The following is a 26281-nucleotide window of genomic DNA, read 5'->3' as shown; positions in this document are numbered from 1 at the left end:
TTTTAACCTCTGTTCCTACTATGTATTTCTACAATATGTTAAGAAATATATATTTTTTTCTTCCCAAACTGTATAACCCCTACTCCCTTTCACCTGCTTTTTCTGGACCTTGTGGTTCTAAGTTGCTCTTTATTTTATTTATTTAAGACTTGTCGGCATGAACAGAGATTTTGGCAGGAACTCAGGGAGAAAAAAGAGAGTTTATGATCTTTGTGAGAAGGGGCAGGCACCTCAGGGGGGCTGCAAGGATGGTTTGAGGTCATGCAGGGGGAAAATTAGAAGGGCCAGAGCCCAACTAGAACTTAACCTGGACACTGCCATAAAAAACAATAAAGGATTTTTCTATAAATACATTAGAAACAGAGGAGGGTCAGTTTGGGGACTTCATTGTGCTCTCCATCCCTGTCCTTCAGCTCAGAGCTGGGTGCCTGGAGGACAGCTGGTCTCACTATGGGAGGCTGAGGCAAAGAAGGCATTAAGTGCCTCAACCTTTCCCTCATCCTTTGTGACTCTGTTTCCCCCTGCACCTGTAAAGGATGGAGATCATGGAATCACACAAGGGTTTGGGTTGGAAGGGACCTTAAAGGTCATCTGGTTCCAACACCTTCCACTAGACCAGGTTTCTCAGAGCCACATCCAGCTCTGGTTCTCCTCAGCCTTCCTTCATGCCCAGGTGTCTGGAAAGGGCAGACCTAATGATCAACCATAATTTTCTCTATTATCTATAAAGACTTTCCCTAATGATAATTTCTTTCTGTTCTCATTAAGAATCTGATGATAATCATGTCTGATTTATGACCCTTTTATTGTACATAACATATTGATCGTATTCCTGTGGGTTGGTGGTGGGCCATAGATCAGCTTTGTGTTTTGGCCCCTGCACTGGAATGTAAATGCACAGTATGAAGCTCAGATATCTCATTATCTCTCTGCACAGAAGCTCTTGCTGTTTTTAAACATTCAAACCGTGCCTATAATTAATAAGGCATTAATTAATGAGGGGCTCTTATATTAACACATGTATGTGAACTCCCAGTGAAACTGGGAATAAAATGTTAGGTTATTAAAATCTTATCAAGTCAAGATTTGGTGAAAAATTACTATAATCTTCAAAAGTTAATTTTTAAATGTAATTCCCAATTTTGGAAGGATTAACTTCATTGTCATGTAGACTGATGGTTTGAGCACGATTTCAGAAATCCTTGTTCTTTTGTGGTGTAAAAATGACTGCATTGGGCCTGAAATATAGGTTTGTGCAGATTATGTGTGCAGATTATGTGAGCAAATAGTAGAAATGAAATAACTTAATTCTTTAAAAGTGTTATTGTACCTTCTATCTCTTGCTCCATGTAAACATGCAAATGCTCCCCTTTTATTCTTGGTTGCTTTCTCTTATCTTTTTCTTAACATAAGCTTGTGCCACAGACATTTCCTGTGCTGAATACTCTCCTTGGTCTGCTTTTCTCCTTTCTCATTCTCTCTCACAGTGGAGTATCCTTTCCCATTTTTGTCTTTAAATTTTTCCTGCTGTTATTTTTCTGCCTTGGCCACAAACCCCTAAATTTTTCAACATGAGTGTGCCCGTTCTCTTAATCCCACACGGAAGAGCTCTTTATTTACTTTTAACCATGTTTGCTCCCCAGATTTTTAACAGTGATGTTAAGGATATGCCATATGCCTGTATAATTTTCAGGGTCTGCCCATTTCCTTTATCTTGGGCTCTTCAGAACAGGGTGAATACCTGCTGACATATTAATCCAGGTTGCAGTGGGGCTTGGAAATGTGCTCTCTTCAGAGCCAGGTGGTCCCTGCTGCTCTTACTGCTTGTGTCAAGGCATTCAGAGACAGGATCTAAGTGTAAGGAAAAGCATAAATTAGCAAGGATACAAAACTGACCCTTAAAACAACTAGAGAGCTGATAATCCACTGGGTTGATCAATCTCATCATCAATCCTTCCCACGAGCTTATTATTCCTGTTAGCAGTTTGCTGCTCCCTCTGTTTTCACAGATCATTGGGATTTCTTTTTAAATTTTATTATGAAAATGCATCTTGCTGGAAAATATCAACCCTTTGAAATGAAGTTTATCTCAAAAAGTATCAATTTCAACTAAACTCTTCATTGGGCATTTTTTATTAGTGTGATGATAGAGAGTGATGGAACTGATTCTAATTATGATTTTGAGCTTAGTTCACGGTGCCTTGGGCACAGATGGAATGTACCCTGGAATTTGCTTGGCTGTACAGTATTTGTCAGCCCCTTCAGGCCCCAGAATGGAAGTGAGATCCAGAATGATGGAATCTGAATGCTTCTGTAAGAAAACTGTGTGTGCTTTTCAAATGTTCTTCCTTTCCATACCTGGTACAGTTCGATCATATTTATTAATCACAATTTTCTTTATATGAATGCATTGTTGTGCAGAAACCGACTAAATGATTAAATTCAAGACTTTAATCACTAGGGCTCACAGATTTTTCTCTGTCAGTTACATTCATTTCAGTCCTGTTTTACAATTATGATTTTAATAAATTTACCAATCACAGTTCACCAAAAAATTGGCAACTTTCCCTAACACTTTTTCACTGTAGTGTCTTGTTTAGGTGATGAACTATTCTAACAATTTTGAATGTTCTTGTTGCAGTTCTGCAACTACCATAGAGTAGCTGAGGGCTGCAGACAAAGTGGGATTAAAATGTTAATGTATTCTCACATCCCAAACAATTTACTTCTGAATTGAAATTAAATTGTTTCATTGTACTTAAGTGCATCATTAATGTTTCAAATGCACCATTAATCTGGCTATTAATTAGAAAAGTTCTTTCTAAAATGTAACATTTGTGGGATAATTGTTTTCAATTGTCATAGACATGTGGCTAAATATCTTAAAGTTCTGTATTAAGTATCTTAAAAGTTCTGTATTCTTGCTATTTTACCTTCCCTTAGGAAAGAATTGGTTGGGTTAATTAAAATGACTATTTTAATGATGTAGGAAGTGAATGATATGGTGTGCTGTTGGATCTAAAAAAGGACATTGAATCTAAAATACATATTAGATTTAAGGATATCCATTGTGCTTTAAAATGCAGAGTGACTCATCTTCCATCGCTCCATCTAAATGTCAAATGTAAAGTGCATCAAATTTAAGTGAACTAGATCATCTGTACAATCAGTTCCAGAAAGAAACAGCTCCAGGAGCTGGAATGTGATGGGAAAAGATCAGGCTCCATCATAGGTGGCCTTTTCTGGCCTTGAAATCCATTAATGTGATGAGGACAGTGGTCATTCTCCCACAGATGGAGAACCAAATCCCAGCACCAAGTGAAAGGGGAAGTGGGTTTAGGGGATGTGACAGTAAAGATGTAGAAGAAGAGTATCAGGGAAAAGGGAGGTGAAGATTTAACAGCCATTGGTGTGAAGCTTTTGGAATTCTGAATAGAATTTTTAATGCATATTTATATCTATTAAATATATAGGATGAAAATAAAAATTACTTCCCACATTTTAACAATGTCAAATAGGGGTTAATATTGAAATTAACTCTTTTCAGTTATGAGAATGGATTTTAAAGTGTTGTAAACAAAACATGTTTTTTTTAAGAGATGGGGTAAATAATCAATATGATTATTAAGGTAGGGGGAATATAGACAGTGGGAAACCAACCACGCCAGACCAGATTTAGTTCATTATTCCCGAGCCAGAAACTTGACTGTTGACACGTGAACTCACCTGCTTTGTGAGTTTCTAGACAAGTCCAAATGGGATAAAATTGGAGATCTTTACATCTTGAAGGGTTTGCTTTTGTTTGCTTGAATAGTGAGACAGCATCCATGAAGGAAGGACAAAAACCCTACTTATATTTTAATATGCCCTATTAGGAATTATGTGTTATTCAGATCTTTCACATCATCATTTAGTGTCATCATCACTGTTCAATATGGCATGTGCAACTCAGTTTGTGTCTATATGCTATTATAATCTAGAATGGCTTCATAACAATGCTTTTGCTCTAATTACAAGGAGAGCCCTCTAAAATACTTTAATTAGATCACGGATCAGTTGTCGCATCTTTTTAATCTTGGGCGTGTTGAACAAAACCCAAAATCTGAAAGAGATTGATTAATTAGACCACAGCTTTATTAATTTCTTCCATCTGAGAACTGCTCAGGAGTGGTGCAGCCAATCAATTTGTCATTGTTCCACTAATTATTTCCAGGTGTTTGGAGTATTGTCAGCATCCCCTGCTGATGAGAGCTGTTCTCTGGATTGCTGCTTTGTGCCTGTCTTCTATCTCTGTTTTAATAAACACTTCAAGGCTTTGGAAAAATGACATTTCCTCTGTGTATTAACCCTTAAAAAAGCCTTAGTTCATTGTTTGCTTTATAGGTAAATGTTTACCTTTAAGTCTGCTTATGAGTCCCAAAGTTCCAGTAGCCTTTTTTTGGTGACCTTTGCAATCAACCGTTGATTTTTTTGAAAGCAGTCTTTCAGCTCATAGCACACGAGTTACCTCACCCAGGTTACCAGGTGACTTTTATGTGCATGTGATTCTGGTGAAATACATGCAAAGACATCTTTCATTGCTGTTCTATGAGTGCCTGAATTTAATATCCAAAATAAACCAACATTTTATTTTGAAAATCTGAGGGGAAAGTTTTTTTTTTTTGAGAATCAGGTCTAAAAGACTCCATTTCTAGGTACCGTAACTTTATTATTAGAAAGTGACTACTGTGAAATCTCTTACATTTCCCCTCAAGGAAGGAGAGCAGGTCCCCAGTTAAATCCCCTCAGGGCAGGGGAAGTGGTTTGATCACATGCTGGGAGACAGGAGCTGTAGGTTTGAACCTTCTCAAGCTGATGAGATCCCAGAAGCCAAATAACAATGGACACCTCTTTTTAGCCATTGCTCAGGTGCAGGAACGTGGCTTGGGGTGTGGCTCTTGTCAGGTTCATGGGATCAGAGAATGGCTGAGGGTGGAAGGGACCTCTGGAAATCCTCTGGTCCATCCCCCTTTGGGGCCACACGGAGCCCAGTGCCCAGGACTGTGTCCAGACAGATTTGGAATATTTCTGAGGATGGAAACTCCAAAACATCCCTGTACAACTAATTCCATCCATCACCCTCACAGACCAAAACTGTTCCCTGATGCTCAGTGACCCTCCTGTGTCTCAGTGTGTGCCCATTGCCCCTTGTCCTGTCAGTGGGCACCACTGGGAAGAGCCTGGTTCCGTCCTCTCTGCACTCTCCCTGCAGGTATTTACTGGTAATCATTCAAATTTGGGAATGAAGCTGAATTTCACTGTTAGTTTTTTTGTGATTGGTATTTTTTTATTGGGTTTGGTTTTAACTTGGGTGTTTTTTTGGTTTTATTTTGTTCCCTTCTTTTAAGATCAGCATTTCTTATGTGGCTAGTAGGGGCTTTCTCCACTGAATGTTCCAGGTTTTCTAAAATCCCTTTTAAATCACTTTCTAACAGGGAAGGTTTGGGTTGGATATTAGGAAAATGTTCTTCCTCCAGGGGGGTGGTGGGGCACTGGAACAAGCTCCCCAGGGCAGTGGTCACAGCACCAAGCCTGACAGAGCTCAGGAAGTGTTTGGGCAACATGGTGTGACTCTTGGGGCTGGTCCTGTGGAGAACCAGGGGTTGGACTCAGTGATCCCTACAGATCCTTTCCAGCCCAGGATATTCTGTGACTCTACGAAGGATTTCTCGTAGCTGCAAATGATATGTCCTAGAAAACTGCAGTTCTTATCATTTCTACTCCAGAAACAGAATTGTTTCGTGGGGCTGCTGGAACGATTATTGGAATGGATATTCCGTGCAATTAGAGGGGACTGAAATACTGCTTTTAATCTGTCAGGGCTCGTCACAAAAATGCACAAAGTGAAGAAGGGACAACGGGAATAAAGGTGGAAGAAGAACACTTAGTGAGATTGAAGGACAGATAGGGCATGAGAAGAAATGGATATAAATTATCTATAAATACAGGCAGCATGGCATTAAAGTGTCTGTAATGGAAAGAACCTGTCAGGTTCTGGAGTTCATTTTAGAATCACTTTCCTACTTCACATAGGATTAATTGGGGTTAAATGTCTGAGCTGTTTCTAAGATGGAAGCCTGATAAGTTTTTGAGTGTAGCTATTATCATATTAAGATTATTATTAATTCTATTATGACATGATTGACTGCAGTGGCAGGGAAGCAGACCTGATGACTTCAGATGTCTGCGTTTCTTGCATTGACCTAATTTTCCCTGAAAGTAATTTAATATAGATTACAGAACAACTTGAAATGAATTTGGAAAGAAATGGGTGACTCAGTGGAGGGTTGGTTTTTTCCAGATAAAGAGGTTTTTCTGAAAAAATAATTGGACTAGCTGAAGCTCCAGCATTACCTTTAGCCTAAGAGTGGTTTGATACCATTGCTGTACAAGGATTAAAATATGTTAATTGGCACTGAGACAGATGAGCTTCCTCTCTATAAATACCAGTTTTCTAGGCTATTAGATTTTAAATTATGAACTACTAGATCTTTAAAAGTTTTAAACAGTTTTGAACTTTTATATTAATACTTTTTTGATTTGCTTATTTGATTATGTTCATTTAATACTTTCTACTTTTTTTTTATTTATTTCACGTAACTTGAGCTTTCTGGGGTTAAATAAGTAATCCAGATTTTTTTAACTGGTTTTTTTTTTTTGACTCTCCTTATGTTTTCCTGCTGTCCACCAGTGTTGATTTACTATTTTTTTCCTTGGATAGTCCAGCCTAAGAAGATAATTTTCCTGCTTGCTTTCCTGGTGCCACTGACCGATTACCAAACATTATTTCCTTCTTTCATATTTCAGTATAAATGCTTACCTGAAGTTACAGACTGGTAATTTGGCAGAAAATGGTAAAATCCCTTCAGTACCAAAATGGAAGTTATTTTGCAGGCATCTGATTCCAAAATCCAAATCTTGCTTTGGCCTCTATTTCCTCTTGGATACACCTGAAATTCACTACTTTCATATTAAAAAGTTTTATTTCTGGATGCTTACAATCACTTCCATCTCATCTGAATCCAACTTAGAGCTTAAATAAGGGAAAGCCTTGCTGGGATTTCAGGCAGTTGTGTGTATCCCCTTGGGGTCAGTCAGCTCAGTGTGCTCTGAGAGGGCGAATTGGAGCAAACTTTCTACACAGAGCTGTGATAGTTGGTTTCCTTCAATAATTAACCAAAGGGAAGATAATGCCTTCCCAATTGTTAAACTGGTTAGATGAATCCAGTCATCCACTGGGATCAAATTCTCAGGTTAGGAAACTCACATCTAACTCTTGTTCAGCTGTTGGACTCTCAGCTGTTCTGTGGTTGCTCTCAACCTTTCCTTTCACGTGAAATATTTTGAGTTACTGATTCAAAAAAAAAAAAAAACAACTAACAACAACAACAAATCATTCTCTATTTTTAGCACACTCTCAGCCAGGACTTATTGGTAAATTTTTTTAATAAGTGTTTGATTTGAAGCCTGTGTGTCTTTGTATATGGATCTTTTTGGCCTCAGAGTTCCTTGCTCTTAGTTTCAGTGATCTTTTGCACACAGGTTAAATGCATGGGATGGCAGGGACAGCAAACTGTGTTCTTCCTCCTCTGCAGAAACTTGTTTCTCTTCAGAGAGCAGGTACCCAGAGCTTTGACTCTGTGATGCTTGAGCAGTGTAACATTTAACCACGTTTAGAAATTTGTTTTGTTTTCTTTGTCTGACAATGATTTTTTGTTCGTTGTCTCCGAGGAAATCCTTTGAGAGTTTTGCCAACATTTTGGAAAGATAAGAGGGGTATGTAGCCTTAGAAATGTGCTGTTTGAATTTTTCTACTGAAATTGTATATTATCAGCTTATCATCTAAGATGCACTGCACACAAATTATAATATGAACATGCAGTCCTAGCGGTAAATGTAATAAGGAAAAGAATTCTGATGGGAATTATTCACTGTGGCTGTCTTAAGTCTCTCCCCCACTATTTGCATTGTCTTATGGGAAGTTGTGCCATCTGGGATTTTTTTGAATGTTGTTATAATGGTCTTAAAAGCAATGTAAATATGCTTTAATTTCACATTAGCAGTACTTTCTTTCTGAATTTCTGCACTGGAGACTAACAAGATTCGTTTTATTTTCAATAATAGCAAAGTTTGGGTTAATGTAAAATCTCATTGGGTTGAGATAAAATCTATGATGACAACCTGGGAGAGTTAGGGTTGTTCAGCCTGGAGAAGAGAAAGCTTTGGGAAGACCTAATTGCAGCCTTCCAGTACCTGAAAGAGCTCCAGGAGAGCTGGAGAGGGACTTTGGACAAGGGCCTGGAATGACAGGACGAGGGGGAATGGCTTCCCACTACCAGAGGGCAGGGTTAGATGGAATACTGGGAAGGAATTCTTGCCTGTGAAAGTGGTCAGGTCCTGGCACAGGTTGCCCAGAGAAGCTGTGGCTTCCCCATCCCTGAAGTGTTCATGGCCAGGTTGGATGGAGCTTGGAGCAACCTGGGCTAGTGGAAGGTGTCCCTGCCCATGGCAGGGGGTTGGAACTGGATGGTCTTTAAAGTCCCTGCCAACCCATGATTTTTTTCTTAACATCACTTACTTTATTTAGTGAACTGTTTATACTTTCTGGGAAAAAAAAAAAAACAAAAACCACCAAGGCTAAAACCTCATTTATTTCCCGTGTGTGTTTTCCTTTCTAGGAGAAACCATGCGAATTGCCTCCTCGGAGTTCGCCGACGACCCCTGCTCCTCGGTGAAGAGGGGCACCATGGTGAGGGCAGCCCGGGCCCTGCTCTCGGCTGTCACCCGCCTCCTCATCCTGGCTGACATGGCTGATGTCATGAGGCTTCTCTCACACCTGAAGATTGTAGGCGTTCTTCACCTTCTCTCTTGGGTTTGCATGCTTTGTGTGTAGAAAAACGGGGAATAAATCAGTTACGAATATAACTGTCAGAATTCCTTACTCTTCGCTGCTTTTTCTTCAAGTGCTGATAAGAGATCATAACACATTTCTGTATTAGTCTCATTCGTTTTTTAATTTTGCACGACTTAATATTTGGAGACTTAAACCAAAATTGGTCAGATATCTTCAGTGACTGGACTGATTTGGCTGTTAAACAGCTGTGAACTGAACAGGAGTGTGTACTCACCTCACATCTTCTCCCAGTGGTTACTCTCTCAGTACTTGTCAAGCATTGCTATCTTGTGGCAGAGTTTAAGTACTATAGTTACCTACTTTTCTTTTTTTCTCTGCTTGACATCTGGGTGTGTCAAAAGATTGAATGTTTTATTTGAAGTGAGACAATAGTACAGCTTATAATCAGTCATTAGAGAGGAAGAGTAGAATAAAGAGGAATTAAACATTGCTAGATAGTTTGTGAAGGGTTTGTATTCACTTTTGGCTGCCACCATTCACGTTTTTATTCAGGAACATTAAAAGACTATCTAGTTGAAACTGGAATTTTTTTTTCCCTAGCTATTGGAGTATTACACTTTTATTGCATAAACAAATCAACAAAACCCTCTGAAACAAAACGAGATGGTGTAGAAAAGCACATACAGAATATTTAAAGCCTGCAGAGTTGCCTGTGTGAGTTTAGCAGAGGAGATGGGGAGCTGCTTCTTTTAACAGATTCAGCTGCACAGCGATAGATGTTCTAGAAAAACAGCGAGAACCCTTCAACTTGCAAACTGTGCAGATAACCTGAACAGTTGGAAAACAGTTTCCATAAGAAAAAGGCCGATTTTTCAGCACAGGTTCTAGTGAGCTCTGCTCTGATGAGCAAAGTGCTGCTCTCGTGGTTGTCAGCACGTGGCCCTGGTTCTGTGCAGTGTAAGCAGTGTCTCTCTCAAATATGCTTTTTAAGTTTTCCCTTGCTAAAATGCTCCACGCAACTGTAATTCAAGCAGTCTTTTCCTAGCAAGGCTAACACTTGAATATCGTAAACAACAGGTTTTTTTTCTGAACATTATGTTGAAGAGTTGTATTCCAGCTCTTTCGCAGGCGATGAGGAATGTTGTTCTCACATCCGAGATTTGTTTTTTTGTTTTACAGCAGGGTACTGTGTTATGGAAAACACAAATGTCCAATACTGGTTTGTAAGTGGGTGTATTTACTTACACAGTTTGCACCCTAGATTTGCAGGGGCAGTGTGGTTTGTAATCTTTGCATTTATCCAATAATATTGTGAATTCTGTTTTCAAAAAAAACAGCAATCTCTGGGTTTTTTCAGCAAAATTCAATGTTGACTTTCATTTTTATTTTCAGGCTAAAAAGGATAATTTATTTCTGAGGACTGAACGTATAAATATGTTTATCTTACCATTTTTTTAGTGCTAACTAGTTTTAAACAAATAAAAATGAAATTACTGGGGAGAAAAAATGGTTATGGGATACAAAATTGGGGAAGGAACAGATCTTATATTGACTCAAAGGTAACTTTCAAAGACTGGTGTAAGTTAACCATAAAATCAATGAGCTAAAATAATTCTCCATGTCAAAGTACTGAACCCTGCCTTATACTGAATTGTACTGTAATCAGTTTTCTCTGAAAGCTTGTCAAAGACTTCCAGGAAATAGGGCATTTTAATTAATGTTTTAGAGGGAATAGATGCAGATGCTTTCTGGAAGGACACTTGGTCATTGCTTTCAGGGTAGTTTTTGCATAACTAAAATTAGGAACAGTGGTTATTGCAGGAGCTTTTGTAACACTCATAAAAAGCCCTCATGTACCAGTACTGTCTGTGATCATGCATGCAGAGAACTATGAGTATTTTAATTACCTCCTTGCTATTTAATCAGAAGAACACATCTGTACAGTTGAGTGAAGTTGTGTTTTCTTGAGGATTGAGAACTTGCTCCAATATGAATTTATAAAAAAGAAATTATAATAACAATACAAATGAAAATACAATTAAAGGGGAACTTGTGCTCCTGTCCTTTCTAATACTTCTCATAACTGGTTTCGTGGGCTTGAGCCCTGACTGACACGACAGAGTATGATCAGCATCTTTTGAAATCTGATTATCAGAGGAGAATCTATAACAAATTGTTCAGCAATATGATTTAATATGGAGCTAGCAGGGCTTAGGGGAATGTGTGTCAGTTTGTCATGCCTGTGCTCAGCATAACAAACATACTAAAGGTGAAAATCTCAGGCAGTTTAATGTAAATGCTTCTTCATATGAAAGGAAAATGTTCATATTTTGCAAGAAATTCCGCAAGAACAAATTAGTTAATGGAGTAGTGCTTTTGTTATTTGTGTTATTGGTAAGGCAGACAGTTAATTTTTAAAAACTGCTGTTCTTTCGAAGAGTAAAGGAAGAGGTAATTTGGATTCTGGATAAGCTTGTAACTTATAAGTCTCAGACTCAGTTTATAATTTCCAACATAAGAGCTATGAATTTATGTGCTTGAATTATGCATTTTCCAATAGAAATGTATGAGTTTGCTACTCCACTGCCCTGTAATTTGGTAAATCTGCAGTAAGGAGGTAAAAGCTCAAAGTAAAATATTCCCTCTCACTGGTAGGAAAACATGGAGCAACTAAACCAATAAAAAGGCAGGTTCTGTACATAATTTTGCCTTTCTAAAATATTAGACACCAGCTACTGCTGAATTTAGAGGTTCCCAGGAGCCTTTGGAGAGCTGCAAACCTCTGCTCTTGCCCAGGACCGTGTCCCCATCCCAATTTCTCTTTGAGGTGAAGATTTGTTATTCACGTTGTCATGAATTGCAGCAATAGCTTTTAGAAAGAAGGATCAGTAGAATCTTTTCAGTTCTCAATCTTTTTGCTTGGAATTGCACTTTTATCTTGTGAGGGAGAGAAATACAGCATTGAATACCCATCTTGTCACAGTAAAGTTTCCCTTACCTTAATGCATGAATAGAGCATTTTATGCCTTCAGATATTTTTTCTTGCTGTGCATAAGGTAAAGATTCACAATAGATTTGGTGGATTAACTTGTTGGTACAACGGGGGTTTTACATCTTTGCCTGCTCAGCATGACTGAGTAACTGCAGGTGTGTTTTCTTGGGTAGATTCTTTTCTCAGTGTTACATAACTAAAAAAGGAAAGCCGAGAGCTGGGAAAAAAGAAATAAGACATATATTCTGGGTTGAAGATATCATTTATTTCACAAAAATGGTTTGAATTTATCAGGGCAAATTTAAATCTTAATGGTAAGTTTGAGTTTCCTTTTAAAATTCTATTTCCTGTCCAGAATTAATAATTTCCCTTTGTTTTCCCATAAAGCCTCTGCCACACATCAAGAGCATATTCATCTATTTTGTTTTAAAATCCACAGATATTAAATATTTCATCTGATAAGTGCTGAGTGGAGAAATTAATACAGTTATGCCTTTTACATTGGTTTTACATGATCTCAGAGCATGGTAAAGGGAAAGTAATGGAGAATGACAGCTGCTCCATTAAAGAAATCTAATTAAAGTTGGTCAGACTATCATAGAGCAAATGTACAGTGATGGATGTAAAAGCTAAATTGGGTCCATGTAATAAAGAGTGTTGGGTGGAACAGTTACACATTTGTCAAAAGTGCACCCAGATTAAAGTGCTGACACATCTGATGTATTATTTTGTAGGTAGAGGAAGCACTAGAAGCAGTGAAAAATGCAACAAATGAGCAAGATTTAGCGAATCGCTTCAAGGAATTTGGGAAGGAGATGGTAAAACTGAACTATGTGGCTGCCAGACGACAACAGGTGAGTCCCTGAGGGGTTGAGAAAGTCTGTCTTGGTTCTGAAGGTCTTGTATTTTATGTCCAAGCCTGGTTTTAAATGTGCAGTGAGCGATTGCTGTGTCATGGCCTGTAATTTAATCAGGCTGATTATTTTTGAATGTGATGAAGCTTTCCAAAAGTACAGCTTCTTTTAGAGTACTTTTCAAGCAGCTTCAGTTAATAACAGATTGAGGAGTGAAAAGGCCAGTGATTCAGGAGGTTAAGGATAGTTTTCATTTGATGATTATTCCCATTTAATTCTAACCTATGCAGATCTCAGGTCCCTCTGACAGCTGGTAAAGCACTACCAAAGCTTTTTGGTAGTTTAGTACAATTAAAATTCATGAGGAACAGAAATCTACTTTGTGTTTAAAACCATTTATATTAATTTCCAGATATTTAAAAAACCAAGTGCTCCATCCTATTTATTCATTGCTAAGGCAACTGAAAAAAAGACCAGAAATTCATGATAACATTTGTTCGAGGTCTGCAATTGTACAACTTTGCAATAAAGAAAACTTTCTCCTGCACACTGTTCTTCATAAGACAGTGCTGTCACTGTGGAGTTGTATAAGGTCTCTCCAACTTCAGTTGTATTTGAATACCACCAATAATTCAGAGATATGTCATCTTTGTACATGGCACACCAGATTTGGAAAACTGGCTTTCCATAGTCCTCTGCCTATTTACCTTATTTTCTGAATTACAGTAATGGCAGTTTACTTCATGATAGTGGGGTTTTTTTGTTTGTTTGTTTGTTTGTTTTTAATGAAAAGTAGCATTTTCAAAGTTCTACTGAAATGAAATAAGTTACAAATGTAAAATCTAGTCACTTTATGAACAGTGCTCTTCTGTATGTTCAGACACTTCCCCTGTGGAGCTACAGTTACAAATATGGCAAAAAAGAGAAAAATGTGAAAGCTTATGAATGGTTTATATCTTTTAAGTTCTTATTGGAGGTATGATAAAAAAATCTAAGTTATAAATCTCTTAAAATTTTCTTAAGATGCATTTTCATAATACCAATAAAATTTTCCATATAACTGGAAAATCTTGACAGCCTTAGAACATACTACTAAGATGTTCATAGATTTTCCTTCATGTTTTCTAGCCTGATAAATTTTTTAGAAACACATGTGGCTGAAATTAATCCATGGGTGGAACCTCTAAATCCAGAATATCTGGGTTGTTTTTCAGTGTTTGCAACAGATTCTATATGTGAACATAAGTAAACTGTTCAGCTCTCCAGACTTCTTTATTCGTAGTTTTAAATAGAAGTAATAATGTTTTGTTATCCCTCGTGGATATTGTTAGGACTATCTTAACTAATATTTCAAAGGGTTTCAAGGACAATGTGATGTACCCTATAATTGAAAAAACCTGGATCAACAATAATACAGTACCATCTTATTCTGGCAACATATTGTGCAATATCTGATTCTTGTTGTCAGGGGAAATAAAAGAAAATATATGTCATATACAAAAGAGACAAACACTACATGGTATGAAGAATAGAGCAAAATATGAAGGAAAGGCTAAAAAAAGTGAGAGGTACATTTTCTAGGTCTGTAAGAGCTAAAATCGTATTCATCTAGGAAATATTATTATTTTGATAATTTTTTAAAAGTCTACCTTATGATAATTGTGTGAAGGATGTGGGTATAGCATTTAGAAAAATAAGGCACTTGCTGCAACAGGATTGTTGCACTCACATTGCCTTTATGGAATGAGCAGACCAAATCCAGTCGATCAGGAAGAGTAACTTTGAATGTTTTATATAAATTTTTGGTGGGTTTTTGCATAAGGGAAGTGTGTGGACTCTTTGTGAGATACTGTGGGCAGTATGTAACAGTTGTAGCTACACGGAAGGACTGGACTTCCTTGGGCAGGAGGGGGGAATTCTTTCTGTGATTTGTGGTGGATTCTGTCATTGATTCCCTCTCTGCAAAACCACCAGACGGTGTTTATCTGTGGATACCTGAGGCAACACGTTCTAACACAAGGACTTACATTTACAACTGCAAATTACAACTTACAGCCCAGGAAGCCCACAGCGTGGGCAACAGGGGAGGGGGAGATTCTGTCCCTTTGCCCCGCTCAGGTGAGACCCCACCTGCAGAGCTGCCTCCAGGTCTGGGGAACAACAGCACAGGGAAGGGCGTGGAGCTGTTGGAGCGAGTCCAGAGGAGGCCTCTGGAATGATTAGAGGGATGGAGCACCTCTGCTATGAGGAAAGGCTGGAAGAATTGGGATTGCTCAGCCTGGAGGTGAGAAGCCTTGGGGTGACCTAATTGTGGCCTTCCAGTACCTGAAGGGAACTTACAGGAAAGATGAGGCAAGATTATTTACAAGGGTATGTGGTGAAAGGATGAGGGGGAAGGGCTTTAAGCTGGGTAAGAGCATAGATTAGATATCAGGAAGAAATTCTTCCCTCTGAGGGTGGTGAGGCCCTGGCACAGGTTGCCCAGAGAAGCTGTGGCTGCCCCTGGATCCCTGGAAGTGTCCAAGGCCAGGTTGGATGGGGCTTGGAGCAACCTGGGCTAGTGGAAGGTGTCCCTGCCTGTGGCAGGAAGGTTGGAACAAGATGATGCTGAGGGTTCCTTCCAACCCAAACTATTCTGTGATTCTATGAAAACTCTGTGTTTTTGTGCAGGAGCTGAAGGACCCTCACTGCAGGGATGAGATGGCTGCAGCCCGAGGGGCTCTGAAGAAGAATGCCACCATGCTGTACACGGCGTCCCAGGCCTTCCTCCGTCACCCCGACGTTGCAGCCACGAGGGCCAACAGGGACTACGTCTTCAAGCAAGTGCAGGAGGCCATTGCTGGGATCTCCAATGCCGCCCAGGCCACCTCACCCACCGACGAGAACAAGGGCCACACTGGCATAGGAGAGCTTGCTGCTGCCCTGAATGAATTTGATGTGAGTAGCAGAAGGGCGTGGGAAATGAAGGGTTTCTTCATGTAATAAGTCGTTCTTATACAGGACTCAAATTCCCCTTTTCATGCAGGTCCATTTCCTCAGACTGCAAAGGCAAAGGGCGAATGTTGATTTGTGTTATTTTAAATGAGGAATAGTTGTTTGCTTGCTAGTGGGCTGGAATTATAAGGAGTTATTTGTGCTCATATGGAGTGGCTGGGATAGAGAGAAAGAAGTTCTCTTTATCCCTAGTGTCCTTGACAAATCCAGCTACATAGTTCTAAATAGTGCAAAGTTTGGTTAGTCTGGCAGTTTAGTTTTGTGACCAAGATTTGGTGTTGGTTGAATGGTCAAATCCTGTTTGTCTGGCAAGTGAGCCAGACAAGACAAAAAAAATGAACATGGTGATGCAGCTCAGCATCTTGGAAACATTAACATTCAGCTTGAATCATGAATTATGTTAATCAAAGATATGGAAAAAGCATCTCTCAAACATGGTTGATAGCAGTCAGTTCAGCTGCAGGCAAAGTGCTGCGACCTCTCTTCCAGCAATAGATACAGTTCTACTTAAGCAACTTTCTTGACAGTTAATTGTTTAACTGTTAATTTCGTTGCCAGTCCTGTCTGATGATTTTTCCTTATCTCACATTTGAGGATTATTCTTTAGAAAGTGAAAAAAACCCCACAAGAAACCTGCAGACAGTCTCTGAAAATATTTTTCTCTTTCATTCTGACTTAGGGCAAGAGTTTGCTAAAATTGTTATTAGGGAATGCTGTCCTCTTGACTTGAATTAATGAGCAAGGGTACAATAAAAGCTTCTGTCACATGCAGTCAGGAGCTACTCAATCCTGCTGGATTTAAGGCTGAAAGTGGAGGTGGTTTATCTCATGGTATGTTGGACTGGGCTTATCATCTGCATCTATTCTTGCATCCATGGTTTTTCCTGCACAGTTATTGTGGGTCAAGATTTCAGGAATTCTGCATGGCTTTCAGGGTCTTCTCAGCTCACAGGTCCCTTGTTGGTAAGATCCTGGGAATAATATTCCTGTGTGGTCTGATTGTACTCTGGCTTTTGTGTGGGACTTTGCACGTTATGGGCAGCAAAGGTTTGACAAACAGGGAGAGAAAACATGTGACATCTCAGCCCCAAACTGATGATACTGCTGCTGCCTTCTGGAAAAGGCTGATGTTCAATGCAAAGGGAGTCGTTGTGCTTAGTGAAAATAAATGTAGTGAAGACTATGCGAGACATCTGATATTGTCCCTGGCCTCTTTATGAGAATATTCATCATTTTTCTCCTCAGGTAAAGTGTTTTCCACTTTTCATGATGTTGCAGGCATCATGAATGCTTATGGGGGATGTATATTCATAGTATTGTGTTTTGTTCACAGTTATGTGTGAAAAAGCAGCCTTTTTGGGGGATTTTCTCTTTCTAATTTTGGGAAACTGAGTGAAAAGTTTCTCCTCTGACTTACTGGGGATAAAGAGATTAAAACTATTATTTTATCTATTTTCTAACTCACTGCTTAGCTGTCGAATGAGATTTATTCACACCTACTTCTGCAACAGAGATGATATTTCTGAAGCTCCAGGGAAAGTCAAAATTTGTAGCTGTGATGGTGGGATGATTGTGAATTTACCTTTGTGTTATACAAGCAAGCAAGAAAGAAAAATTACCAGACTAGTGAAACTATGTCATAAGTACAAAGGTGGTGGAGAAATATGTTTTATTTTGATAGTGGCAGTATATTACCTCAACAAGGGAAACAAAGTTTGTGTTTTCTAGTGAAAATAATTTTACAGAGTATTTATTTTGCAGTATCAGTCATATTGATTGAGATCAGTTTGTATTTGGTATGAAGTGCTTACTAAACCCTGGATTATATGACAAGATAATTCTGCTATATTCAAAATAAGTTTACATTTTTCCCCATAATATTTAACACTTCTCAGCATTCCTTATTTCAGATTTCAGAACCAGTGTTCTTTGGTTTAACGCTTCAAATCGCTGCAGTCTAAATAATCTGAATATTTTCTCAATCAAAATATCATCATGTGTAGCATAAGTAATTATTCTACCTATTTGAAGCACTTTACCTGTTGTGTTTAACTAGTTCCCATGTTCATTGTCATATTCTGTGAGTTATTAGCAGCAAAGTTTTGGAAAGAATTGCCATTTATTGCTTCTCAGAGATAATTTAGTAGAAAAAGGGAGAGTTCACAAATGTGTTTCTTATTAGATTTTGTTCTTTGAAGTCCTGTTTGAAGGTGATTGATCACAAAAGTACGTGTTCAATGCCTTGTTGCTTTGTCCTTTTATGTTTCCGCTTTAACCTTAGATAATTTTAAGCTAGATATTCCTGGGTTTATTAGTAATTTATTAATAATAATTGGGTATATAGTTTATGCTCATGAAATATTTCTGAGTTCCTAATGCAACTAAGGGTGCACATTTTACTTCTCCTCATGATACTTGGCCAAATTTATTGAAGTTTCACAGATAAGTTTGTCAAAAACTTACTGTGAACTCTGAAAACACTCTGTTTTCACTCAGGAAATGGTAATTTTGATCTGGTAAGGTCTCAGCTGCTCTGATTGTTGAGGGACTGTTGTGTTGTCAAATGTTAAGTTGTGGGATGGATTTATCTGGATATCTCTGTGCTTTCCCCAGAGCCATCATGATGTGTAGCAGAGACAGGACCTGCACATCAAACTGGAGTGTGGTGGGGAGGTAGACAGAGAGAAAGTGAAATTATTAAGTGAGAAGAAATGAAATGAGAGGGACCAGGAAATCTGTGGTAGATGAAAATTAAGACGAGGATAGATGGCATCTGATGTAGGTTTGGCAACAGGAAAGAGCTAAAAAAGGGTGTGGATATAAAAATGTATAATTATATCTGCATATAAAATAAAGGAATAATTGTGTCCAGAGGAGGGAACAGAGCTGGGGAAGGGGCTGGAGCACCAGGAGCAGCTGAGGGAGCTGGGGGGGCTCAGCCTGGAGAAAAGGAGGCTCAGGGGGGACCTTCTGGCTCTGCAACTCCCTGACAGGAGGGGGGAGCCGGGGGGGGTCGGGCTCTGCTCCCAGGGAACAAGGGACAGGAGGAGAGGGAATGGCCTCAAGTTGTGCCAGGGGAGGTTTAGGTTGGATATTGGGGAAAATTTTATTCACGGAGAAGGTTGTCAGGCATTGGAAGGGGCTGCCCAGGGCAGTGTTGGAGTCCCCATCCCTGGAGGGATTAAAAAGCCCTGTGGATGTGGCACTTGGGGACATGGGGCAGTGGTGATCCAGGCAGTGCTAGAGGAATGGTTGAACTTGATCTTAGAGGTCTTTTCCAACCCAAACAATTCTGTGATTCCATGATTTTCTCTGCCACAACAAGGGCTGCAGGTACATGGTTGGGGGACATGTTCTTCATGACAGAATGGAGGTGGGGCCGTGACAGGCAAAAATAGTATTTGTTGGGCACTTGGGATCTCTGGTGAGTAGGAAAGTGCCTCCTTTTAGAGTGTGGATTGAGATTATGATTCCTTAGTCCCACCAGCGTAGCTGTGTCAGTTGGATGCGCTGACAACACTTGAGAAGTGCTAACTACTGTGGAAATTGGAATTCTAGGGGTTTCAAACTGGGTAACCTAAAATACTTTACCCATAGTTCTTAATATCTTTCTTTATATTTTGATATAAAAAAATTAGGGTAATCATTTTGGTACAGTGCTGTGAAAGTAGGTGTAATGGTGGTGTAAATATAAAGCTGTTTACTATGCATGCACCACAACCCTATAAAAAGAATCATTCCTGGGCTTGAAGCAAGGCTTGGATTATCTACAATAAAATTATGAGTCAAGGATAAAACAGATTTATAAATCCACTGACTTTGAAAGGGGAGGAAGAGATGTCTGAAGGGAGAAGCACCAAACCCCTTCTTTCCATTGATGACAAAAGCAAGTAGCTGTTTTCTTTTGTATTGCTCTAAGAAGAGCTGAGGGGATGGCTTAGCTGACTTTCTCATGGAGTTTTGTGTGTGTGTGGGCAAGTTGTCCCTCTAGCAGTGTGGAAGAAATTGATATTTTATTTGTTAAAAGGGACATATAGTCCTTGCTTTTTAATATATGTTAATCCAAACTGACTCACCCTATACCTGATGTTGTTTTATCTGACATTTTATAATTTTTATCTCTTAGGTTTTTTTAATACTCGATTTATTGCTTCTCTCTACGTGCACACATCCATTTATCTTTAAAGCTGCAGACCAGCAATGTTGGTCCTTGTTAACATCTTGACTTGCTCTGCCTGTGGGTCACCCCTTTACTCCCTGATTTCAAAATCGTGTTGAGTCTTGAATGAGTATGAAAATAATTTGGTTTTTAAAGGAATATAAAGGGAAGTGGTCGTGGCACCAACCTGCCAGAGTTCAAGAGGCATTTGGACAATGCTCTCAGGCACATGGTGGGATTTATTGGGCCTGTCCTGCGTGGGGCCAGGAGTTGGACTTGATGATCCTTGTGGGTCCCTTCCAACTCAGGATATTCTATGATTCCATGATTCTATGAATTGATCTGGTTGCGAACTGAAAGAGGTGGTTAAAATGATTTTTGGTACTAGAGGTATTTATGTATTTGGGATAGCTCCCAAGGTACTGAAACTGTACCATTTTTTGTTATGAGCAGCATTTCAACTGAAAATTCCAGGCAGAGTAACTCAATCTTTAATAAATTTTTGAACAGTGCGAGTCAACCACTGGGGAAACGACTACGTCTGATGAGAAGGAAAGTGTCTGATGACACTGGTCACTGTCCTCCAGGCTGTTAAATACAGCTCATATTTAATAAATGGGCTATCATAACGTATTTCTTGAATATTTTAATGCTCCTCTAGGAATATTTTGCATGGCTAGAGAATGCAGTGCAACTTAAATGGAGTGAAAAATCGAATAAGCGTGTAATGAGGGGGGAAAATTACATAGCAACTCAAAGACACAGTAATTGGGTACAGCAATAGCAAAGGCTGCCTTTTTTTTTGTTGTACTAAACTTAAGAACTATCAAATGTGACAGAAAGATACCAGACAAAAGGCTGACTACCTTTAAAATGTTACTTTTTTAACAAATAGCTGTTAGATGTTCAGCCTGAGAATGGATTTTGGTTTTTTTTTTCATAATATTTATGGAATCCAAATTTACTTCAGGGAAGTGACTTGTGATGCTGCAGAGAAAAGGAGAAAATGTGAGCTTCAAAATAAGAATTGAAACGTGCTTACAATATCAAAATTGTAAGAAACAATTGTAAAAATATTACTGCATGTCCCACATAGCAGTTTGGAACAAGACTTGTGGAGCTCTAGTATTTCGGGAAGCCCAGGCTAATGGCTATTTCTGTATAGCAGCAGTTATATACTGAATTTAAATAGGAATGCCCATGTCAGTGTGCACTGGGGAAAGTGCCGTACAAATTCAGATATCTTCATATATGTCTTGGAATGAAATATTGGAGAATCATAGAATGACTTGTGTTGGAAGGAACCTTAAAAACCATCCAGTTCCAAACCCTTGCTGTGGGCACGGTCACCTTCCACTAGACCAGGTTGCTCCAAGTCCTGTCCGACCTGGCCTTGGACACTTCAGGGATGGAGCAACCACAGTTTCTCTGGGCAACCTGTGACAGTGCCTCACCACCCTCACAGAGAGGAATTTCTTTCCAATATCCCATCTAACCCTGCCCTCTGGCAGTGGGAAGCCATTCCCCCTTGTCTTGTCCCTCTATCACTTGTCCCCAGTCCCTCTCCAGCTCTCCTGGAGCCTCTTTAGGCACTGGAAGGGGCTCTCAGGTCTCCCTGGAGCCTTCTCTTCTCCAGGTGAACCCCCCCAGCTCTTCCAGCCTGGCTCCAGAGCAGAGGGGCTTCATCCTTTTGATCAACTTTGTGGATCTCCTCTAGATTCATTCCCACATGTCCACAACTTTCTTGTGTCGGGGGCCCCAAAATATACTTGTGGGTTTTATTTTTCCCCTTGTGCAGCTGAAGTGGGTTTTACACTGGAATAGTGTCAGGCCAGTCATTTCCCACATGAAGGCAACCAGGCTGCATCCCAGTGCCTCCCAGGCTTCTATGCGGTAGTGAGATACTTTGGCACTTCCTGCACTCCTCAGATCTCCTGTGAGAGAAATCAGACTGGTCATCTTTTGTATATTAAGTACATAATGACCAACACCACAATGTTGCATTTTACACTATTACTAAAAACTTCACCAGGCATATGTTTGAGGATGCTGAGCTGATCTTTCAAATGGGGAATAAGCAGAGTAAATTTTCAAGGTCCTGATGATGCTAAGGGGTTAAACAAGGTTTTTCTTCCAGCTATTACTACATTTTCCTGCAAACTTCAACCTCTTCTGTGAGCTACTTTTGGTGTTTCTTTTTCCTGAGCTCTTTCCATGCCGTACATGAGTATTTTAGCAGGAAGAAATGCAAAGAGAGTTTAGGTTGAGGGCAGATTCAGACTATATACACTTGTCCTGGCTAGGAGAGAGTTGATTTTTTTTTGATATCATAGAATCATAGAATATCCTGAGTTGGAAGGCACCCACAAGGATCATCGAAATCCAACTCCTAGTAGTAGCTGGTACAGTGCTGTGTTCTGGATTTAGTATGAGAATAATGTTGATAAAACACTAATCTTTTGATTGTTACTAAGTAGTGTTTAATAAGTCTAATAAGGAAGAAATACTTTAAAATGAGGATGGCAAAGCCCTGGCAGAGGTTGTCCAGAGAAGCTGTGGCTGCCCCATCCCTGGAAGTGTCCAAGGCCAATCTGGAGAGGGTTTGGAGCAACCTGATCTATGTCCTACTCATGACAGGGGGACTGGACTGGATGACCTTGAAAGATCTTTTCCTACACAACCATTGTATAATTCCATGAATCTCAATCGTTTTAATCAGTTGTTTCAGAAATTCACTCTGCTTTTAATCTTAGTAGTTGGCTGAATGACATGTTATGGTGAATGTTTTATCTGTGCTTGTGTATGTATGGGCATGTTGATACGTTTTCGTGGAAATGTCAGTTCCAGAGTACAGAGGACAGCACTGGATTTTGTAGTGTTTTGCGGGATTTTGTAGCAAATGAATCACATGGTATGACCTCTGTAAAAAGAAGCACCCTGGGTTACTGTGGGTTAGGATCTTACCTACATTCACCTTTAATTGTGGGAATGGTGCTGCTGATCTCTATTTGCTGTATAGGAGCACCATCTAGTGGGCTTCTGGTTTTATTTTTTTATGTATAATATTTCTTCCCCCCCTCCCGAAATGCTCCTGTATAGTAAATTAGTATTGTATTAGCAATCAGAAATACTCTGTAATTTAACCATAACTGATTGCTACCACTTCTTCCAGTGATAGAAAAAGCCAACAGACCAAGTGCTTCCTGTGCTTTCCTGTCTAATACATTTATCCTGTTTGTAGCAGAACTGAAGCCAGTTTATTTGCAAGGTAGTTTTGGTAGTGAACTCTCATCCACACAAATTTGTTAGAGATAGTAAAAACACAGAAAGGAAATACACTTTAAAAACCTAATTAATATTCCTACAAAGAAATATGTTTTCTGTAGCAATAAAATTGTTCCATTATTATTCAAATGATTGCAAGTTTCTTATTTGATTGTAAATGGTAAAGTATGAATATCTGAAGTGTTAAATAAAAAATATACTAGTTTTTTCAGGTTATGTAGCTCAGAAAGAACACTAAGTGAAATGTTTTAATTAGACTACACTTGCTACTATTTTGAGTATGTTTATTTAGCACCTCTGAGATACCTCTATAGCTTAGATATGTGAGAATTGAACACCACTAATATTTCAGAGAAAGAATATCTCCATTTAGAGAATAACAGAATACACTGAGTTGGAAGGGAGGGACCCACAAGGATCATCGAGTCCAACCCTTAGCCCTGCACAGGACCATCCCCAAGAGTCACCCCATGTGCCTGAGAACATTGCCCAAACACTTATTGAACTCCATCAGGCTTGGTGCTGTGACCACATCCCTGGGGAGCCTTTTCCAGTACCCAACCAGCCTCCGGGGGAAGAAACTCTTTCTAATATTCAACCTAAACCTCCCATGACACAACTTGAGGCCATTTCCTTGTGTCCTGGTCACCACAGAGAAGAGATCAGTGCCTGCCCCTCCTCCTCCCCTCATTAGGAACTTCTAGACTGCAGTGGTGTCTCCCCTCACCTCTTCTTCTCCAGGCTGAACAGACCGAGTGCCCTCGGCCGCTTCTCATAAGGCTTCCTCTCAAGACCCTTAACCATCTCCACTGCCCTTCTTTGGACATTCTTCAACAGCTTCATATCTTTCTTACATTGTGGTGCCCAAAATTGCCACAATATTCCAGGTGAGGCCACCCCACTGCAGAGCAGAGCAGGACAATCCTCTCTCTTGCCACACTGGCAAGGCTTTGCCTGATGTGCCCCAGTACAGGGTTGGCCCTCCTGGCTGCCAGGGCACTGCTGACTCATATTAAGCTGTAAATTTGAGCTGATGTATTCAGCTACGAGTGGGCACTTCTTGCAGAAGCTCCTGTTGCTTTCTACTGAGCAGACCAAGAAGAAGAAGCTGTATGTAATTTTTCATTCTGAATTCACTGTTTCCCTTTCCAACAACGGCCTTTGGCAGACACTGAGAGAAGTCTCTAGAAAAGAGGCCAACATGGTTGTTCTTTCAAGAATCCTACTCCAAACATAGGCGATTTATGAGTTTCAAACCCAATCTGTGTCTTTGTATGCAATAAACCTGCAAGTATGTAGCAGAGCCCAGGCGGCCAGTGAGGTGGCACCAGATCCCTGGGGAGCATAGAGGATGTCTAATGCATGAAAGGTGTTGGAATTGAGCAGAAAAGAGACCCCCTTGAGTGTCAGCTGGTCCTCCGAGATCAGGTGGGCTGGGTGCAAGTAGGCTGAATTTCAGATTAGAACCAATTCAGCACTGCAGGTCTGGTTGAGTCCAATGAGAACTTGGACAATCCAGATTGGGAACAATCTTTTTTATTGAAACAACAGGTTCAATCAACCAGTTGACTGGCTCCAAAGAAGCCAGGTGGGAAGCAGAGGGGAGACAGGGTGAGCTGTGGGTAGGTGGGAGGGCCACTGCTCCCCCCCCTGCCCTGGGAGCCTTTGTCAGTCTCTGGGCCACAGCCAAATGGCGGCGGCCGAAGGCACGGCCTGCCCCAAAATGGCGGCTGGACCCATGGCCTGTCCCGGACTGTGAGTGCTTATGGATTTGTTGGGGAGAAATGCACTAACTATATGTTAACTAATTAAATATTTGAGGAGGATAAATTGACTACATGTTAACTACTTCTCTATCTGAAGGGTATAAATGAACTAACTACATGTTAACTACTTACATGTCCGTGGGGCTACCATATCTTAACTATTTAAATATTTTGGTGGATCAATGCACTAACAACGTATTATGTCGTTATCAATTTTGGGGGGATCTACGCACTAACTACGTGTAACTACTCATAGAATTCTCGGGGAACTACATATTAACTACCAACACAGTTGTTGGGGCACTGCCTAATTCCTACTTCTCTACTTGTCGGGGCAAACATGCTAGCTACATCTTAGCTACATCTAAACGAACTGCTGTTAATATAGGGACTGTCTGTCAGGCCATAGGTGGAAGCTATGTCAGGGCCTGGTTGAAGGTTGTCAGGGCCTGGGTGAAGGTTGTTGGGGCCTTGGTGAAGGTTGTTAGGCCCTAGGTGAAGGTTGTCAGGGCCTGGGTGAAGGTTGTCGGGGCCTGGGTGAAGGTTGTTAGGCCCTAGGTGAAGGTTGTCAGGGCCTGGGTGAAGGTTGTTAGGCCCTAGGTGAAGGTTGTCAGGGCCTGGGTGAAGGTTGTCAGGGCCTGGGTGAAGGTTGTTAGGCACTAGGTGAAGGCTGTCGGGGCCTGGGTGAAGGTTGTCAGGGCCTGGGTGAAGGTTGTCGGGGCCTGGGTGAAGGTTGTTAGGCCCTAGGTGAAGGTTGTCAGGGCCTGGGTGAAGGTTGTTAGGCCCTAGGTGAAGGTTGTCAGGGCCTGGGTGAAGGTTGTCAGGGCCTGGGTGAAGGTTGTCCCGGCCTCGGTGAAGGTTTTCAGGGTGCTTCTTCTCCAGGCTGCAGCTCGTGTGCTGCAAGGGTTCCAGCAGCTGCTGCTGGAAGTCCCTCCTGGTCCACCCTGAGAGGCCCTCCACTCCAGACCATGCTCTTCTTCCTCTTCCTCGTTTGCATCGCCCTTGTCACCTTCTTCTTCATTTCCTTGGCGAATGCCCAGATTTCCTTCACCTCTTTGTATCTCTTCCTGAGGGTGAGCATGGTCTGGACGGATGCCCTCCTCCTCCTCCTCGCCTCTTCGAGGGCTCTCCTGGCCGCTGCTCTCTGGTTCATGGCTGCTATTCTGCGGCTGAACCAGAGAGTCAAGAGCAGGCCCAGGGCTGCAGCAGGAGCCGAGAAGTGCCACTGCTGGAGGGCAGCCCAGAGCAGGGCTCTCCCGGCACGCAGAGCGCGCTCCATGGGGCCCTGCTCCAGCTCCTGCTGCATCCGAGTCATCTCCCTCTGGAGATGGTGCGTGC

At 40.5% G+C, this 26281-nt stretch overlaps 1 protein-coding gene across 1 annotated transcript in view; it reads left to right on the top strand.

Annotated features, from left to right (window-relative positions):
• CTNNA2 (catenin alpha 2) overlaps positions 1 to 26281 on the top strand; it is a 407233-nt gene that overhangs the window by 10346 nt on the left and 370606 nt on the right. Inside the window, exons 2-4 of the mRNA XM_039383431.1 lie at positions 8718 to 8884; positions 12620 to 12739; positions 15410 to 15676. Coding sequence (XP_039239365.1) covers positions 8726 to 8884; positions 12620 to 12739; positions 15410 to 15676 — 546 coding nt within the window. The 5' untranslated portion in view covers positions 8718 to 8725. The remainder of the gene's footprint in view (positions 1 to 8717; positions 8885 to 12619; positions 12740 to 15409; positions 15677 to 26281) is intronic.

The sequence above is a fragment of the Pipra filicauda genome, unplaced genomic scaffold, assembly GCF_003945595.2.
Source record: "Pipra filicauda isolate LSUMZ 115617 unplaced genomic scaffold, ASM394559v2 scaffold30_size5312502_pilon, whole genome shotgun sequence".
In the NCBI taxonomy this organism is placed as follows: domain Eukaryota; kingdom Metazoa; phylum Chordata; class Aves; order Passeriformes; family Pipridae; genus Pipra; species Pipra filicauda.
This window is presented reverse-complemented; position numbering and strand designations above follow the sequence as displayed.